The 21,043-nt window shown below is 48.1% G+C and overlaps 1 protein-coding gene across 1 annotated transcript in view; it reads left to right on the top strand.

Moving 5' to 3' along the window:
* The first annotated feature begins 988 nt into the window (after positions 1 to 988).
* The window catches only part of LOC141259249 (tRNA (32-2'-O)-methyltransferase regulator THADA-like), a 110,948-nt gene continuing 90,893 nt past the window's right edge, over positions 989 to 21,043 (top strand). Inside the window, exons 1-3 of the mRNA XM_073674889.1 lie at positions 989 to 1,147; positions 7,146 to 7,323; positions 7,535 to 7,621. Of these exons, the coding sequence (XP_073530990.1) occupies positions 1,053 to 1,147; positions 7,146 to 7,323; positions 7,535 to 7,621 (360 nt within the window). The 5' untranslated portion in view covers positions 989 to 1,052. The remainder of the gene's footprint in view (positions 1,148 to 7,145; positions 7,324 to 7,534; positions 7,622 to 21,043) is intronic.

Raw genomic sequence — 21,043 nt, forward strand, 5'->3', positions numbered from 1 at the left:
GATGCTGGCCTTCAGGGCAAAGTGGCAAAGAAAAAGCCATATCTGAGACTGGCTAATAAAAGGAAAAGATTAATATGGGCAAAAGAACAGACATTGGACAGAGGAAGATTGGAAAAAAGTTTTATGGACAGACAAATCAAAGTTTGAGGTGTTTGGATCACACAGGAGAAGATTTGTGAGAAGCTGAACAACTGAAAAGATGCTGGGAGAGTGCCTGACGCCATCTGTCAAGCATGGTGGAGGTAATGTGATGGTCTGGGGTTGCTTTGGTGCTGGTAAAGTGGGAGATTTGTACAAGGTAAATGGGATTTTGAATAAGGAAGGCTACCACTCCATTTTACAACGCCATGCCATACCCTGTGGACAGCGCTTGATTGGAGCCAATTTCATCCTACAACAGGACAATGACCCAAAGCACACCTCCAAATTATGCATGGAACTATTTAGGGAAGAAGCAGGCAGCTGGTATTCTATCTGTAATGGAGTGGCCAGCGCAGTCACCAGATCTCAACCCCATTGAGCTGTTGTGGGAGCAGCTTGACCGTATGGTATATATCCAAGTTTTATTAATCTGTGAAAAAAAAATTTTTTCCCCAAATACATAAAGTATAACAACGTAAAAATCCATAAAATATATAATAGTGTAAAAACATCCTGTCTGACCTGTGATGTTCGCTCCATTAAAAACAGGAGCAATTCCATAAAAAAAACAATAAAAAGCCAGAAGAGGCCACTAGAGAGCAGTGAGCATGAGCATCCTGGAACAGCTCCATCTAGTGGTGTCAGTACTGAACTGTCTACATCGGAGGGGATTTTTTGAGGCCCTCACTCCAACAACTCCGATCTAGTCTCCTCAGCAGTGAAGAGTCTAGACCGGAGGGGCTGAAGTGAGGAGCACAAAAAATCACCGCCGATCTAGACGCAACCATGACACACTATGGCGTCTGGTGCTAAACTAGAGCACGCCCATAATGTACCGTCAGGACACGCCCCGGAAGTGACGACATACCTGGAAGGAGCCCATACATTCTACCGTCTCCCCTGCCTACAGGATGCCGCAGGAGCCCGGGCTCTGTGTACATTTCTATCAGGAGCGGGGCCTCCATTCACTGGGTGCAGTGACTCTGGCGCTCAGGCAGTTCACGGAGTGAGTGTCACCGTCCATGTTTCCTCTCATACAGCAGGCAGTGTTTGTCTAGTGCACTGCACGGACATTACTACCATGTGACGTCTCTAGTGACTCCATACTCTGAGAAATGGCTGCTGCAGCTGCCCTGTGGCAATGTGGCACCAGCCTACTGCAGTGCGCCTGTGTTGTCCATCATTAGCTTCTGTATGAGCTGTGCTAGAAATGTCTTCTCAATCTCCTCTTCTATCTTCTATGTGATGTACATGTCCGCTTTCCACCAGAGATCATGGCATCAGTCCCCTCAGCCTTCTCTCACATTGATATTTGTAGCAGTTGTCCACTGCTAGACACCTTCTCATTAATCAATTCAGGACCCTAATTAAAATAGACGCAATGTGTACGCTCCGCAGACGCAGTGTACGCTCCGCAGACGCAGTGTACGCTCCCCAGACGCAGTGTACGCTCCGCAGACGCAGTGTACGCTCCCCAGACGCAGTGTACGCTCCCCAGACGCAGTGTACGCTCCCCAGACGCAGTGTACGCTCCCCAGACGCAGTGTACGCTCCCCAGACGCAGTGTACGCTCCCCAGACGCAGTGTGTACGCTCCCCAGACGCAGTGTGTACGCTCCCCAGACGCAGTGTGTACGCTCCCCAGACGCAGTGTGTACGCTCCCCAGACGCAGTGTGTACGCTCCCCAGACGCAGTGTGTACGCTCCCCAGACGCAGTGTGTACGCTCCCCAGACGCAGTGTGTACGCTCCCCAGACGCAGTGTGTACGCTCCCCAGACGCAGTGTGTACGCTCCCCAGACGCAGTGTACGCTCCCCAGACGCAGTGTACGCTCCCCAGACGCAGTGTACGCTCCCCAGACGCAGTGTACGCTCCCCAGACGCAGTGTGTATGCTCTCCAGACGCAGTGTACGCTCCGCAGACGCAGTGTACGCTCCGCAGACGCAGTGTACGCTCCCCAGACGCAGTGTACGCTCCGCAGACGCAGTGTACGCTCCCCAGACGCAGTGTACGCTCCGCAGACGCAGTGTACGCTCCCCAGACGCAGTGTACGCTCCCCAGACGCAGTGTACGCTCCCCAGACGCAGTGTACGCTCCCCAGACGCAGTGTGTACGCTCCCCAGACGCAGTGTACGCTCCCCAGACGCAGTGTACGCTCCCCAGACGCAGTGTACGCTCCCCAGACGCAGTGTACGCTCCCCAGACGCAGTGTGTACGCTCCCCAGACGCAGTGTACGCTCTCCAGACGCAGTGTGTACGCTCCCCAGACGCAGTGTACGCTCTCCAGACGCAGTGTACGCTCCCCAGACGCAGTGTACGCTCCCCAGACGCAGTGTGTACGCTCCCCAGACGCAGTGTGTACGCTCCCCAGACGCAGTGTGTACGCTCCCCAGACGCAGTGTGTACGCTCCCCAGACGCAGTGTGTACGCTCCCCAGACGCAGTGTGTACGCTCCCCAGACGCAGTGTGTACGCTCCCCAGACGCAGTGTGTACGCTCCCCAGACGCAGTGTGTACGCTCCCCAGACGCAGTGTGTACGCTCCCCAGACGCAGTGTACGCTCTCCAGACGCAGTGTGTACGCTCTCCAGACGCAGTGTGTACGCTCTCCAGACGCAGTGTGTACGCTCTCCAGAGGCAGTGTGTACGCTCTCCAGACGCAGTGTGTACGCTCTCCAGAGGCAGTGTACGCTCCCCAGAGGCAGTGTACGCTCCCCAGAGGCAGTGTACGCTCCCCAGACGCAGTGTGTACGCTCTCCAGACGCAGTGTGTACGCTCTCCAGACGCAGTGTACGCTCTCCAGACGCAGTGTACGCTCCCCAGACGCAGTGTACGCTCCCCAGACGCAGTGTGTACGCTCCCCAGGCGCAGTGTGTACGCTCTCCAGACGCAGTGTACGCTCTCCAGACGCAGTGTACGCTCCCCAGACGCAGTGTACGCTCTCCAGACGCAGTGTACGCTCTCCAGACGCAGTGTGTACGCTCCCCAGACGCAGTGTGTACGCTCCCCAGACGCAGTGTGTACGCTCCCCAGACGCAGTGTGTACGCTCCCCAGACGCAGTGTGTACGCTCCCCAGACGCAGTGTGTACGCTCTCCAGACGCAGTGTGTACGCTCCCCAGACGCAGTGTGTACGCTCTCCAGATGCAGTGTACGCTCCCCAGACGCAGTGTGTACGCTCTCCAGACGCAGTGTACGCTCTCCAGACGCAGTGTACGCTCTCCAGACGCAGTGTACGCTCCCCAGACGCAGTGTACGCTCCCCAGATGCAGTGTACGCTCCCCAGACGCAGTGTACGCTCCCCAGACGCAGTGTACGCTCCCCAGACGCAGTGTACGCTCCCCAGACGCAGTGTACGCTCCCCAGACGCAGTGTACGCTCCCCAGACGCAGTGTGTACGCTCCCCAGACGCAGTGTGTACGCTCCCCAGACGCAGTGTGTACGCTCTCCAGACGCAGTGTGTACGCTCTCCAGACGCAGTGTGTACGCTCTCCAGACGCAGTGTGTACGCTCTCCAGACGCAGTGTACGCTCTCCAGACGCAGTGTACGCTCCCCAGACGCAGTGTGTACGCTCTCCAGACGCAGTGTGTACGCTCTCCAGACGCAGTGTACGCTCTCCAGACGCAGTGTACGCTCTCCAGACGCAGTGTACGCTCCCCAGACGCAGTGTACGCTCTCCAGACGCAGTGTGTACGCTCTCCAGACGCAGTGTACGCTCCCCAGACGCAGTGTACGCTCTCCAGACGCAGTGTACGCTCCCCAGACGCAGTGTACGCTCTCCAGACGCAGTGTGTACGCTCCCCAGACGCAGTGTGTACGCTCCCCAGACGCAGTGTGTACGCTCCCCAGACGCAGTGTGTACGCTCCCCAGACGCAGTGTGTACGCTCCCCAGACGCAGTGTGTACGCTCCCCAGACGCAGTGTGTACGCTCCCCAGACGCAGTGTGTACGCTCTCCAGACGCAGTGTACGCTCTCCAGACGCAGTGTGTATGCTCTCCAGACGCAGTGTATGCTCTCCAGACGCAGTGTACGCTCCCCAGACGCAGTGTACGCTCCCCAGACGCAGTGTACGCTCCCCAGACGCAGTGTACGCTCCCCAGACGCAGTGTGTGCGCTCCCCAGACGCAGTGTACGCTCTCCAGACGCAGTGTACGCTCTCCAGACGCAGTGTACGCTCCCCAGACGCAGTGTACGCTCCCCAGACGCAGTGTACGCTCTCCAGACGCAGTGTGTACGCTCCCCAGACGCAGTGTGTACGCTCCCCAGACGCAGTGTGTACGCTCCCCAGACGCAGTGTGTACGCTCCCCAGACGCAGTGTGTACGCTCCCCAGACGCAGTGTGTACGCTCCCCAGACGCAGTGTACGCTCCCCAGACGCAGTGTGTACGCTCTCCAGAGGCAGTGTACGCTCCCCAGACGCAGTGTGTACGCTCTCCAGACGCAGTGTGTACGCTCTCCAGACGCAGTGTACGCTCCCCAGACGCAGTGTGTACGCTCTCCAGACGCAGTGTACGCTCCCCAGACGCAGTGTACGCTCCCCAGACGCAGTGTACGCTCCCCAGACGCAGTGTGTACGCTCTCCAGACGCAGTGTGTACGCTCTCCAGACGCAGTGTGTACGCTCTCCAGACGCAGTGTACGCTCTCCAGACGCAGTGTACGCTCCCCAGACGCAGTGTACGCTCCCCAGACGCAGTGTACGCTCCCCAGACGCAGTGTACGCTCCCCAGACGCAGTGTGTACGCTCCCCAGAAGCAGTGTACGCTCCCCAGATGCAGTGTACGCTCCCCAGATGCAGTGTACGCTCCCCAGACGCAGTGTGTACGCTCCCCAGACACAATGTACGCTTCTTGAACGCAATGTACGCTCCTCAGACACAGTGTACGCTCCCCAGACACAATGGACGCTTCTTGAATGCAATGTACGCTCTCCAGACACAATGTACGCTCCCCAGACACAGTGTACGCTCTCCAGATTCAATGTGTACGCTCTCCAGACGCAGTGTACGCTCTCCAGACACAGTGTACGCTTCTTGAACGCAATGTACGCTCCCCAGACGCAGTGTACGCTCCCCAGACACAATGGATGCTTCTTGAACGCAATGTACGCTCTCCAGACACAGTGTACGCTCCCCAGACACAATGTACATTTCTTGAACGCAATGTACGCTCCCCAGACACAGTGTACGCTCCCCAGATTCAATGTATGCTCCCCAGACGCAATGTACCCTCCCCAGAGGCAATGTACCCTCCCCAGAGGCAATGTACGCTCCCCAGACGCAATGTACGCTCCCCAGACGCAATGTATTCTCCCCAGACACAATGTATTCTCCCCTTCCACAGCGGCACCATTTTAGTGATGTCAACGCCGCTGTTCTCGGAGAGCGACATGACTTGTCACCTGCCGGCTGCACGTGTCACTATTTACGAAGAACGGACTTTTACCCTGATGAAATTTTGATGAACTGCGTTCTGCACATGACACGAGTCACGTCACTCTCCGAGAACAGCAGTGCCACTGCTGGAGGTGAATATACACTTTTTACTATGATTAGGGTCCTGAATTGATTAAGCTAGGGTGGCCCGGTAGTGGAAAACTTTTAATATGACGTGAAAACATTTTTTTTGCCTCAAAAAGGTTGTATATGTTTATATATATATATATATATATATATATATATATATATATTATGGACCCAACACTGCTTGTCCTTTCAAATAAAATAAGTATTACATTCTAAAGCCTATGTAACTCCAACATTACAAGCCCACTTCCCCCCGATGGCCTTTGTTTAGAGGGCTGCAGCGGTGATATCACTTCTACAACAGATGAGCTCTGCAGCCAATCACCGTACTGTTGACCTCGGCATCATCACCGAGCCCAGTGATTGGCTTCAGTGGTCATGCGGTGTAGACAGGATGCAACCACCGCCGACCTGTAAACAAAATACTTCAGGGAGCAGCAGAAGAGACAAGGAGCTAGTGCTCATTTTTTTTATTCTGAAGTGAATCTGTCAGGATGTTACCCCATAAACTATTTATATGTGCATGTAGTTCTTTCAGAGACAAGTCCAATACTTTTACATGACCTGTCCGTTCCTCTGTTACTGAGAAATCAGCGTTTGAATTAACATGCAAATGAGGCTGAAGAGCTATCTGTAGATCTGAAGCCTCTGTCACTCCAGATCTATTCTCTGCATAGTGTTGCCTCCTCGTGTTTGGCTGACAGCCTCAATTCTGTGTGACTTCAGTCAAAGGGGCTGTCATTCAAGCAGGGGATGGTGGCAGTGGGTGTAGAATAGAGCTGGAGTGACAGAGGCTTCAGATCTACACATAGATCTTCAGTCTCATTTGAATTTCAGTTCAAACACTGATTTCTCAGTAATGGAGTAACAGACTGGCTAAGTAAAGGTATTGCTGGACTTGTCTTTGAAAGAGCTACATGTGCATATAAATAGTTTGGGGGGAGAAATCCTTCTGACAAGTTCCCTTTAAAGTGTAAGCCGCCTCAAATATTGATGAAACCATTACATTTGGCTCTCAGAACGCTGTGATACAACAGAAATTCACATAGAAAACGAAAAGATTGACCAGGGTGGTATGCAGCCACTGTCGTGTAAAGTCTCCATCTATGTCACACCGGTATACTGGCACAAGGTTCTCCTATGAACAATAACATGACTGATACACATGACTGATACACATAGTATGTATTCTCATAGGTCAAATATAAATTCTTTTAAAGGCCCAAGTTGCATCAGTTAGATAGAACAAAATTGCCCTCAGAAAGAAGGATATCAACAAAATGTGTACCCTTTGGCATGAAGTATATATCACTTGGATACCACAGATTACCTTTGGCTCATGCAAACCATGATTTGTTCCTACTTCAACCAGAGATTATGATTTATTTTCAGTTTCTATCTGTCTGTGTCGTCCAGACATAATCAGTTTCTCAATCAGATGTCTTCTGCCTATGTCACCTTCTCTACTTCTTTCCATCATACAGGTCATCAGTAAAGCGATGTAAAGAGAAGCATCTAGAGGAGGCTGTACTGGCTTTAAAAGCAGCAGTGCAGGTTTTGGAAAACCTTCCTGATGATGAATTTCTTCCTTTACTCCATTATATCCTCACCACTCAGATGGCTTGTAGCAGCTCTTCTAGTTTTTTCCTGAAGCTTGAAAAGGTGAATTTAGTGAACAGTGTGCACACTATTTATAGGTTTCCTGCTCTTTAACCCTTTTTTTACATTACTATAAAGTATATATCTGTTGGAGTTTACAGAATTATATTAGATCTTCCTATACTATTGTCTGCAAAATAAATGATTGTTCATTTGTTAAAGAATTGCAGTATTGTCTGGGTGTATCTGATTTCACCTCTTCTGTTTTTCTCAGGTATTGGCAATGATTTCTCAGCTTAGACCAGATCTTGTGGCACAGCACCGTGAATGTTTTTTGTCTAGCCTGTTACAGGGTAAAGAGGTGAGAAAAGCATCCCTAATGCATGTATGTTCATATTTCTCAGGGTAAAGATTGCACTTTGTTACTTTTGTAATGTGTTGCTGCTTTATGGCAGTTACAGTGAATGGGAGTTAATGAACAGAAAAATGTCAGTAGACTAAGGCCGGTTCCACACTTGCATAAAACATGAACCATGCTCAGATCAGAAGACCTGACACCTGGTGCCCACCAGGCATATATGAACCAGTTATCTCCGATCCGGAGACTCGGCAGTCAGGCCATGTCTTCCAGTCGAATCCCAGTCCCTGTTTCATGGACAAGTGAAACCGGTCTAATACAACCACAGGTAGGTAAGACCCTACTACAAAAAATGAAGTGACAGGGGAGATGATATCCTGGTGCTTGCTGTAATATATTGGATCTGTTATTTAAAGAAACAGCACTTGAACTGTCCATGTGCTGGACCTATTTTTGCACTTGAGCTCTTTTCTCTTGAATAGTGATGAGCTGCATTACCTGACACAGCACCTCGACTGATGCGGCACTGTTTCTGAAAAGACAGCAGACCCCTTTTTCCAGTCCTAAAAAAATCTTTCAGCCCTCTAATGATAATAAGATGACCATGCTGACTAATCAATACTTAGCTGTAGAAAATAGAATATGTCAGCGTCAGCCAACTATGTGTTCTACTCACACCCATAAGGGTTTTCTTATTTAGATGGATGCATTTGTTTTAAATTATGTTCTTGGGATACATTCCCTGTAACGTATATTATAATATACAGATCCGGGGCACATATACCTTTTCTGGCAATGGGGAGGGGCACCCCAGGATCTGTTAGTGCTCATTAGATGTCTTCATACATAGTTTATTAATCATTTGGTTCTTCATGAAGTGTGATCTTTCCCGGGTTTTAAACTCACAAGCTGTAGCATGGCTGGTAGAAACTGTAGCAGTGAGGAACAGGCTGTACCGCTAAGTATAGGATGATTTTCTCTGCTTAAATATCTAAATAGTATTCTTCTTTTTTACAGGCATATTGTACTTGTATATAGAGATTCATTTCTATATACCAATATATCTCCATATATCTGTATGTTAGGGGTGACATAAAGGTCAGAGGTTTTTTTACCTTTAAAATTACTAAAAAACACTGGAAAAACACCCTAGCTCCAACCCGGAGAGAGTTCATGTCAAGGACTAAGGGACGTTAGGTGTATGGAATTGCTTGCTGCCTCAACTAATAACCAGTAAGATAGGTTTACTGTGGTATGGTTACCCTGGGGATGTATTCTTGGAAACAATCTTTAACTTGCTATTTCCGTTAGTTTAAACAAATATTGTTCCATATGAGACTTTAACAACTACATCAGAGAAGTAGATGACCTCCCCCTAATGTTTTTCCCCCTCATATTACCCACTCTTGTCTCCCTTGTCTTATTTGTATTTTCCATTTCTATTCAGATAGTGTGGATCGGTACATTCTTTTCCGCATACTATATGATCTTTTACTTATAAATAAGATATATTATAAAGTTGGTAGTGTAATCCTGATACTTATGTAACCCTATTCTTTATTGATTTTATATTTTCTGAATTACACGTAATGATTATATTTGAATGCATTTTCATTCCATAATTTTGTCAATATTTTATGTTCCTTGTAATTTGTAAAATTTCAATATAAACAGTAAATAAATACTAAAAAATGTTGAAAAACATTAAAATAATCACATTTTTATATACAGTACAGACCAAAAGTTTGGACACACCTTCTCATTTAAAGATTTTTCACACTGAAGGCATCAAAACTATGAATTAACACATGGGGAATTATATACTTAACAAAAAAGTGTGAAACAACTGAAAATATGTCTTATATTCTAGGTTCTTCAAAGTAGCCACCTTTTGCTTTGATGACTGCTTTGCACACTCTTGGCATTCTCTTGCTGAGCTTCAAGTGGTAGTCACCGGAAATGGTTTTCACTTCACAGGTGTGCCCTGTCAGGTTTAATAAGTGGGATTTCTTGCCTTATAAATGGGGTTGGGACCATCAGTTGTGTTGTGCAGAAGTCAGGTGGATACACAGCTGATAGTCCTACTGAATAGACTGTTAGAATTTGTATTATGGCAAGAAAAAAGCAGCTAAGTAAAGAAAAACGAGTGGCCATCATTACTTTAAGAAATGAAGGTCAGTCCGAAAAATTGGGAAAACTTTGAAAGTGTCCCCAAGTGCAGTTGCAAAAACCATCAAGCGCTACAAAGAAACTGGCTCACATGAGGAGCGCCCCAGGAAAGGAAGACCAAGAGTCACCTCTGCTTCTGAGGATAAGTTTATCTGAGTCACCAGCCTCAGAAATCGCAGGTTGACCTGGTCTCTAATCTGAGCTGCTGTCAATGCCACACAGAGTTCTAGCAGCAGACACAGCTCTACAGCAACTGTTAAGAGGAGACTTTGTGCAGCAGGTCTTCATGGTAAAATAGCTGCTAGGAAACCACTGCTAAGGACAGGCAACAAGCAGAGGAGACTTGTTTGGGCTAAAGAACACAAGGAATGGACATTAGACCAGTGGAAATCTGTGCTTTGGTCTGATGAGTCCAAATTTGAGATCTTTGGTTCCAACCACCGTGTCTTTGTGCGACGCAGAAAAGGTGAACGGATGGACTCTACATGCCTGTTTCCCACCGTGAAGCATGGAGGAGGAGGTGTGATGGTGTGGGGGTGCTTTGCTTGTGACACTGTTGGGGATTTATTAAAAATTGAAGGCATACTGAACCAGCATGGCTACCACAGCATCTTGCAGCCGCATGCTATTCCATCCGGTTTGTGTTTAGTTGGACTATCATTTATTTTTCAACAGGACAATGACCCCAAACATACCTCCAGGCTGTGTAAGGGCTATTTGACCAAGAAGAAGAGTGATAGGGTGCTACGCCAGATGACCTGGCCTCCACAGTCACCAGACCTGAACCCAATCGAGATGGTTTGGGGTGAGCTGGACCGCAGAAGTGAAGGCAAAAGGGCCAACAAGTGCTAAGCATCTCTGGGCACTCCTTCAAGATTGTTGGAAGACCATTTCCGGTGACTACCTCTTGAAGCTCAACAAGAGAATGCCAAGAGTGTGCAAAGCAGTCATCAAAGCAAAAGGTGTCTACTTTGAAAAACCTAGAATAAAAGACATATTTTCAGTTGTTTCACACTTTTTTGTTAAGTATATAATTCCACATGAGTTAATTCATAGTTTTGATGCCTTCAGTGTGAATGTACAATTTTCATAGTCATGAAAATACAGAAAAATCTTTAAATGAGAAGGTGTATCCAAACTTTTGGTCTGTACTGTGTATATGTGTATATATATATATATATATATATATATATATATCTCTTTTAAAAATAAATGTCACAAGTCGGTAAATAAGGACATTTTCAGAATTCCTTGAATTGTAACAAAACATTGATCAGTGACTGGTAAATCACGTAAATAATGTAGTCTTTCTTTCATCTCCATCAACCCGTTAAAAAAAGTAAATACAAATCTAACGATTACATACTTGTTTAACCCCTTTCTGACGTGTGACCTAATAGTATTAGGTCATATGGCGATTGCACCCGCACACAAGCGGTGCGGGGAGATCGCCGCCTGGTGTCAGCTGATTGTCACAGCTGACACCCGGTACTATGTGCAGGGAGCAGTCCTGCACCGTTCCCTGCACATTAACCCCCTCAATGCTGCGATCGAAGCCGATCGCAGCATTGCGGGGGCAAGGGGAGGTGATCGCCGATACTCACCTCTGCTGCAGGCGTCCAACGCTGTCTGCCGCGGCTCCCGGATGGTGCCATGAAGACCCGATATCGTCATGACAACATCCGGGTCACCAGATAGCAGGAAAATACTTTGGTCAGGCGCAGTGCATGACCAAAGTATCTTCTCCCTCTGCAGCAGTGATAGCCTGTATAGCACAGGGAGCTGCTGCTGCTCTCTATGCTATACAGGCGATCTGAAATGTGAAATAAAATGTGAAAGTCCCATAGCGGGACAAGGTGTAAAAGTAAAAAAAAGAATCAGAATGTGAAAAAAAAAATAGAAAAAAAATTGTAAAAATATTTTAAAAAATAATCCAAAAAAATAAAAATATATTGTGCCCATAAATAAATATCGAAGATATTTTACCACTAGCATGAAGTACAATATGTCACAAAGAAACTGTCTCAGGGGGATTCTTTGAAGCGTTCCAGAGTTATTACCTCATAAAGTGGCAGTGGTCAGAATTGTAAAAATTGGCCCGGTCATTAACCTGCAAACCACCCTCTGGGGTAAAGGGGTTAATAAAAGGGTATTTAAATGAAAAAAAAAATTTGCATCTTGTCTTGCAAAATAACAAGACTTCTTATAGTGAAGATGACGAAATAAAAATGTTATGGTTGTTACATTTTTTTTGCTCATTCAAAGTTCTATGTTCGTGTGTGTATTTGTATGTACACATTTTATATATGCTTGTGTGCATGTTTGTATATTTATATGTGTGTGATTTATTAGCCTGGACATATTTCATATATGTGTGCCTAGCAGGGCTGTGGAGTCGGAGTCAGTAAAAAGTGGACCAACTCCGACTCCTAAAATCTAATATATATCATCGTCTTATCCCGTCTGTCTGTCCTTCTGTCCAGGAAATCCCGCGTCGCTGATTGGTCCGGCCACGGCCAATCAGCGACGCGGGATTTCAGAAAAAGATGGCGGCCGTTAGCGGCTCATCTGCCGCACGGAGGTCAGCGGCGATGCAGCCGGGAGATGACCAGCGCTAGCCGGTCATCTCCCGGCTGCTCGCAGCAGAAGGACCCCGACCGGCGGCGCCGCTGACCTCCATGCGGCTACCGTCGGGAGATCAGGGCTAGGGCCGCTGATCTCCCGACGGCAAGTGTGAAGGGAGGACCGGTGAGCGGCTCCGCCGGTCCGGATACTTCTGCTGCGAGCAGCCAGTCTTCTCCTGGCTGCTCGCAGCGGAAGTACCCGCACAGGCAGCGCTTCTCCCCGGTCCTCACTAATACTATTCGCTGATTGGTCGCGGCCGCCGTCCGCGACCAATCAGCGATTTTGGCGCCAAATTTAACCCCTTTACCCCCGAGGGTAATGACCAGGCCAATTTTTACAATTCTGACCACTGTCACTTTATGAGGTAATTACTCTGGAACGCTTCAACGGATCCCCCTGATTCTGAGAATGTTTTTTCTTGACATATTGTACTTCATGATTGTGGTAAAATTTCTTCGATATCACTTGCGTTTATTTGTGAAAAAAATGTGAATTTTGGCGAAAATGTTGAAAATTTTGCAATTTTCAAAATTTGAATTTTTATGCCCTTAAATCGGAGAGATATGTCACAGAAAACAGTTAATAAATAACATTTCCCACATGTCTACTTTACATCAGCACAATTTTGGAACCAAAATTTTTTTTTGTTAGGGAGCTATAAGGGTTAAAAGTTGACCAGCGATTTCTCATTTTTCCAACAAAATTTACAAAACCATTTTTTTAGGGACCACATCACATTTGAAGTCACTTTGAGGGGTATTATGACAGAAAATACCCAAAAGTGACACCATTCTAAAAACTGCACCCCTCAAGGTGCTCAAAACCACATTCAAGAACTTTATTAACCCTTCAGGTGCTTCACAGGAATTTTTGGAATGTGAATGAAAAAAATGAACATGTAACTTTTTTCACAAAAATGTTACTTTAGACCCAATTTTTTTTATTTTCGCAGGGGTAACAAGAAAAAAATGGACCCCAAAATTTGTTGTGCAATTTCCCCTGGGCACGCAGATACCCCATATGTGGGGAAAAACCACTGTTTGGGCGCACGGAAGGGAAGGAGCGCCATTTGACTTTTTGATTGTAAAATTTGCTTGAATAATTAGCGGACGCCATGTTGTGTTTGGAGAGCCCCTGATGTGCCTAAACAGTGGAAACCCCCCACAAGTGACCCCATTTTGGAAACTAGACCCCCCAAGGCACCTATCTAGATGCATAGTGAGAACTTAGAACCCCTAGGTGCTTCACAAATTGATTTGTAAAAATGAAAAAGTATTTTTTTTCCACTTTTTCATTTTTACGAATCAATTTGTGAAGCACCTGGGGGTTCCAAGTGCTCACTATGCATCTAGATAGGTGCCTTGGGTGGTCTAGTTTCCAAAATGGGGTCACTTGTGGGGGAGCTCCAATGTTTAGGCACACAGGGGCTCTCCAAACGCTAACAATTTGAGCCAATTTTCTGTTCAATTTGTTAGCGGACACCATGTCACGTTTGGAGAGCCCCTGATGTGCCTAAACAGTGGAGCTCCCCCACAAGTGACCCCATTTTGGAAACTATACCCCTCAAGGATTTTATTAAGGGGTATAGTGAACATTTTGAACCCAGAGGTACGACACAGAATTTGATAACATTAGGCATCATATTGAATAAGTTGTCATTACTCTTGAGCGCAAGTGCTCGCTACTTGAGTTTGCATCGGGTACTCAGGTATGCATCATGTATCACGGGTGGTCAAGTGAAATGCTCGAGTCCCCGCCCGCATGTTTCACGGTTATTAGACACCCCAAAAAAAACATGCGGGGATCGCTCTTGCATGGCAGGTAATCCCCGCAAGGTTTTTTTTGGCCACGAAGCATATGGGGCGGAGACTCGAGCACCCGCGATACTCAGTGCATACCCGAGCACCCGATGCAAACTCAAGTAGCGAGCACTTGCATTCAACACTTGTTGCCATATCGTCATCTTTTTTTTTTTTTTTACTTTTGAAAAAAAACAACCCTAACATTAGCACAACCCCAGCCCTAGCATTTATTTTTTATGGCGTTCCTCGTGCGGTATAAGTGATGAGATTACTTTATTCTTCGGGTCGGTGCGATTACAGCGATACCAGAATCATATCGGGTTTTTATGATTGACAGCTGTCACACACTAAAAAACACATATTTTGTAAAATCTAGTTTTTGCATCGCCATATTTTGGCCGACAGAGTCATGTGACGGCTTGTTTTTTGCGGGATGAGTTGACGTTTTTATTGGTGCCATTTTCAGGCATGTGACATTTTTGGATCGCTTTCTATTCCAGCTTTTGGGAGGCTGAATAAACAAAAACCAACAATTCAGGAATTGTGTTTTTTTACATTTTTTTATTCTGCTCCGGGTGTGGTAAAATTGATAAGGTAGCTTTATTCTTCGGGTCAGTACCTTTACAGCAGTACCACATTTATATCGTTTTTTTTATGTTTTGGCACTTTTACACAATAAAATCTATTTTATAGAAAAAATTATTTTTTTGCATTGCTTTATTCTGAGAGCTGTAACTTTTTGATTTTTCGGATGATGGAGCTGTATGGCGGCTTGTTTTTTGCGCGATCGCGATGATATACTAATACTGGTCAGGCTCTTAAAGCCAGGGCACTGACGCGTATTAATACGTCATGAGCTGTAAAGGGGATAAACACCGCTCTGCTGATTGGTTGCAACCGCCGGCTGCGACCAATCAGCAATTTTGGCGCCAAATTTAAACACTGCTCTGCTGATTGCGTCCGGACGGCCACATACATATTCTAGAATACCCGATGCGTTAGAATCGGGCCACCAGCTAGTATATAATAAATTGGGTTCAGTAGTTCAATGCAGTTTGTGGGGAATATTTTTTTCATAAGAATTTGGGAAAGTTATGAAATGTCCTATAAATGTCTGTCACATTCCTCATCTAAGGGTCTAGACCAGTGCTGGCGAATCTATGGCACGCGTGCCAGAGTGGGCACGCAGAGCTCTCCCTAAGGGCACGTGCACCATTTCCGCAGCACTAGCGCTCCTGGACCAGGACCTGGCCCGGCGGGTGAGTACTCGGAGCCCGCCGACGCCAGTCCCCATTTCCGCTAGATGTGCGTTCTCTGACACACATCTAGCTGAAGTGTATTGCAGCGCACGAGTTGCCAAGCCCGTGCGCCGCAATACACGCTGCTGGCCAATCAGAGGCCAGCAGCTGATGTCAGCGTACACGCGACCGGGCGCATGGCAGTAACGTCATGCGCCCCCGTCGATAGGACGTTGTAATCAGCTGCCGGCTACAGGAGAGGATGCGGCGCGGGAGAGGAAGGAAGGTGAGTAGGAGTGTTTATTAAGTTTTCTTTTTATATGAACAGTGGTGCCAGCAGGATGGAATGGGTGGCGGGACAGCAATATACACATGGAATGGGGGGGCGGGAGGGAAAGAGCATATATACATGGAATGGGGGAGCGGGAGCGAAAGGGCATATATATACATGGAATGGGGGGGCGGGAGGGAAAGGGCATATATACACATGGAATGGGGGGGGAGGGAAAGGGCATATATATACATGGAATGGGGGGGCGGGAGGGAAAGGGCATATATATACAGGGAATGGGGGGGCGGGAGGGAAAGGGCATATATATACATGGAATGGGGGGGGCGGGAGGGAAAGGGCATATATATACATGGAATGGGGGGGGGCGGGAGGGAAAGGGTATATATATACATGGAGTTGGGGGGGACGGGAGGGAAAGGGCATATATATACATGGAATGGGGGGGGCGGGAGGGAAAGCGCATATATATACCTGGAATGGGGGGCGGGAGGGAAAGGGCATATATATATATATATACATGGAATGGGGAGGCGGGAGGGAAAGGGCATATATATATATATATACATGGAATGGGGGGGCGGGAGGGAAAGGGCATATATATACATGGAATGGGGGGGTGGGAGGGAAAGTGCTTATATATACATGGAATGGGGGGCGGGATTTAAAGGGCATATATATACATGGAATGGGGGGTGGGAGGGAAAGTGCATATATATACATGGAATGGGGGGGCGGGAGGAAAAGGGCATATATATACACACATGGATTGGGGGGGAGGGAAAGGGCATATATATACATGGAATGGGGGGGAGGGAGGGAAAGGGCATATATATACATGGAATGGGGGGGCGGGAGGGAAAGGGCATATATATACATGGAATGGGGGGGCGGGAGGGAAAGGGCATATATACACATGGAATGGGGGGGGGCGGGAGGGAAAGGGCATATATATATACATGGAATGGGGGGGGCGACCGGGAAAGAGCATGTTATGCACACGCCCGGACTGACTGGCATGTGCGTGATTTAGTGATTCCACTGTGCCATAAACCGGAGAATGCCGGGAGGGGCGTAACTAAGTATCAACCCGATCCGACCCAGGTCGCACCACGGCTAACGACGCCAGTGCACCAGGGAGGAACCGAGCAGAGGGACCAGGTGCTACTCCAGGTCAGACCCCGGACATGGCTGTTGACCCACACCGGGGAATACAGGAACAGGCAGGTTAGGCTGGCACACAGACTGGTGGGTATTGGTAGGCATGGCTGACATACAGACGGGGAGGTACTGGCAAGCACGGCTGGAGTGCAGACGGGATAGGGTCCAGTACAGACTGGGACTCAGGAACAGAACCGCAGATGCGGTAGACAAGCAGAGCAGAGAGGAACCGCCGGAGCGGTGGGCAAGACAGAGCAGAGAGATACCGCCGGAGCGGTGAGTAAGTCATAGCAGGGCGAAACCGCTGGGGCGGTGAGCAAGGCAGGGCAGAGCGACACCGCCGGAGCGGTGAGCAAGGCAGAGCAGAGAGATACCGCCGGAGCGGTGAGCAAGGCAGAGCAGAGAGATACCGCCGGAGCGGTGAGCAAGGCAGAGCAGGCAGGAACCGCCGGAGCGGTGAGCAAGGCAGAGCAGGCAGGAGCCGCCGGAGCGGTGAGCAAGGCAGAGCGGGAAACCGCCGGAGCGGTGAACAAGGTAGAGCGGGCAGAAACCGCCGGAGCGGTGAGCAAGGCAAAGCGGCCAGAAACCGCCGGAGCGGTGAACAAGGCAGAGGCAGGCAGGAACCGCCAGAGCGGTGAGCAAGTCAGAGCAGGGCGAAACCGCCGGGGCGGTGAGCAAGGCAGGGCAGGGCGAAACCGCCGGAGCGGTGAGCAAGGCAGAGCAGAGAGATACCGACGGAGCGGTGAGCAAGGTAGAGCAGGCAGGAACCGCCGGAGCGGTGAGCAAGGCAGAGCAGGCAGGAGCCGTCGGAGCGGTGAGCAAGGCAGAGCAGGCAGGAGCCGCCGGAGCGGTGAGCAGGGCAGAGCGGGAAACCGCCGGAGCGGTGAACAAGGTAGAGCGGGCAGAAACCGCCGGAGCGGTGAGCAAGGCAGAGTGGCCAGAAACCGCCGAAGCGGTGAGCAAGGCAGAGCAGAGAGAAACCGCCGGAGCGGTGAGCAATGGCAGAGCAGAGGAGACAGGGCTCAGTTCACACGGAACAGACTGAAAGGGAAAGGCAGAACCAGATACACACAAGGTACATGCAAAGAAGTAGCGAGTGGACTCTAAACTCACAAACGGAAGTACAGTGACAAGGAGTAGGAGTTAGGTGCGGGTTCAGACTCTGCAGGAAAAGGGAAGGTACGGACATAGAGAAAAACATGTAACAGGCTAGGAGAGTGTTCAGACAGGAACTGAGTGTTCAGACAGGAACTGACACTGCAGCGAGAAACAGGAGCGAGTCTGGGTAAGTGGACCCCAGAATGGCGGGACGAACAGGCAAGGAGCGTGTTCAGACTGGCCTGGAAATACAGCCTCCAGGAAGGCGGACAGACAGGCAAGAAAACACAGATAACAGATCTAGGTATGCGGCCCTTAGAAGGCGGGACGAACAGGCTAGGAGCGTGTTCAGACTGGCCTGGAAATAAAGCCTCCAGGAAGGCGGACAGACAACAGGCTAGGAGATAGTTCAGACAGGACCTGGTACATCAGAGGGAAGAAGCCCACTAAAGGAACGAGTTGCTCAGGCACTAGCTTCCAGGTGAAGCTGGTTTAAATATCCAGTGACAGACTGCAATAGGCTGAGGATGCATTAGGGGTGTGCCCACAGCAGCTACAAGAAACAGGAAGTAACCGGGCCGCCGCCCTAAGCAGTCAGAACAGAGACAAACAGACAGCATGAATAGAAGCCAGGCTAGCAGACTGGACAGAAGATCAAGTTTGCCATCTTGCATAGTGAGAGATGGAGCACCATGCAAGCCCGCCACCAGGTATGTTACAGAGCATATATATACATGGAATAGGGGGGCGGGAGGGAAAGGGCATATACGGTACAGTCCAAAAGTTTGGACACACCTTCTCATTTAAAGATTTTTCATGACTATGAAAATTGTATATTCACACTGAAGGCATCAAAACTATAAATTAACATACATGGAATTATATAGTTAACCAAAAAGTGTGAAACAACTGAAAATATGTCTTCTATTCTAGGTTCTTCAAAGTAGCCACCTTTTGCTTTGATGACTGCTTTGCACACTCTTGGCATTCTCTTGATGAGCTTCAAGAGGTAGTCACCGGAAATGGTCTTCCAACAATCTTGAAGGAGTTCCCAGAGATGCTTAGCACTTGTTGGCCCTTTTGCCTTCACTCTGCGGTCCAGCTCACCCCAAACCATCTCGATTGGTGACTGTGGAGGTCAGGTCATCTGGCGTAGCACCCTATCACTCTCCCTCTTGGTCAAATAGCCCTTACACAGCCTGGAGGTGTGTTTGGGGTCATTGTCCTGTTGAAAAATAAATGATGGTCCAACTAAACGCAAACCGGATGGAATAGCATGGCGCTGCAAGATGCTGTGGTAGCCATGCTGGTTCAGTATGCCTTCAATTTTGAATAAATCCCCAACAGTGTCACCAGCAAAGCACCATCACACCTCCTCCTCCATGCTTCACGGTGGGAACCAGGCATGTAGAGTCCATCCGTTCACCTTTTCTGCGTCGCACAAAGACACGGTGGTTGGAACCAAAGATCTCAAATTTGGACTCATCAGCCCAAAGCACAGATTTCCACTGGTCTAATGTCCATTCCTTGTGTTCTTTAGCCCAAAAAAGTCTCTTCTGCTTGTTGCCTGTCCTTAGCAGTGGTTTCCTAGCAGCTATTTTACCATGAAGGCCTGCTGCACAAAGTCTCCTCTTAACAGTTGTTGTAGAGATGTGTCTGCTGCTAGAACTCTGTATGGCATTGACCTGGTCTCTAATCTGAGATGCTGTTAACCTGCGATTTCTGAGGCTGGTGACTCTGATAAACTTATCCTCAGAAGCAGAGGTGACTCTTGGTCTTCCTTTTCTGGGGCGGTCCTCATGTGAGCCAGTTTCTTTGTAGCGCTTGATGGTTTTTGCAACTGCACTTGGGGACTCTTTCAAAGTTTTCCCATTTTTTTACACTGACTGACCTTCATTTCTTAAAGTAATGATGGCCACTCGTTTTTCTTTACTTAGCTGCTTTTTTTCTTGCCATAATACAAATTCTAACAGTCTATTCAGTAGGTGTATCCACCAGACTTCTGCACAACACAACTGATGGTCCCAACCCCATTTATAAGGCAAGAAATCCCACTTATTAAACCTGACAGGGCGCACCTGTGAAGTGAAAACCATTTCCGGTGACTACCTCTTGAAGCTCATCAAGAGAATGCCAAGAGTGTGCACAGCAGTCATCAAAACAAAAGGTAGCTACTTTGAAGAACCTAGAATATAAGATATATTTTCAGTTGTTTCACACTTTTTTTTGTATATATGTATATAATTCCACATGTGTTAATTCATAGTTTTGATGCCTTCAGTGTGAATGTACAATTTTCAAAGTCATGAAAATACAGAAAAATCTTTAAATGAGAAGGTGTGTCCAAACTTTTGGTCTGTACTGTATATACATGGAATGGGGGGGATAGGAGGGAAAGGGCATATATATACACATGGAATGGGGGGGGCGGGAGGGAAATGGCATATATATATATACATGGAATGGGGGGGCGGGAGGGAAAGGGCATATATCTACATGGAATGGAGGGGGCGGGAGGGAAAGGGCATATATGTCAATAGAATGGGGGTGGGGGGTGGGAGGGAAAGGGCATATATATCCATGAATTGGGGGGGGCAGCCATATATATATGAATGGGGGCATATAACAAGATGGGGGTGAGCACATTCTTTATTTCTGCAGTCTCATACCTCTGCTCCTTCCTCTGGCTGCTCTATGCTACCCTTGTCTGCTCTCTGTACGAGTTGTTTTTTCTAAACTAAAACCTCAGTATTCAGGTTCATTTGCCGTGTTGGCACTTGGCGATAAATAAGTGGGTTTTGGATTGCAGTTTGGGCACTTGGACTGTAAAAGGTTCGCCATCACTGGTCTAGACTTTTAGCTGAGATGAATCTGTGCTACAGTAAATTTATCACTTAAACATGAGCCATGTATGAGGGAGATGGAGTTGGAGTCGGTGTCATGGAAATTGAGAAATCGGAGGTTTGGCTTACCGACTCCACAGCCCTGGTGCCTAGTGTGAAATAGTGTGTCTGGTTTTGGCTTTGATCCTAAGCGATGGGGC

The sequence above is a fragment of the Phyllobates terribilis genome, unplaced genomic scaffold, assembly GCF_046119375.1.
Source record: "Phyllobates terribilis strain yellow unplaced genomic scaffold, ASM4611937v1 Scaffold_1__5_contigs__length_1240528914, whole genome shotgun sequence".
Taxonomy (NCBI): Eukaryota; Metazoa; Chordata; class Amphibia; order Anura; family Dendrobatidae; genus Phyllobates; species Phyllobates terribilis.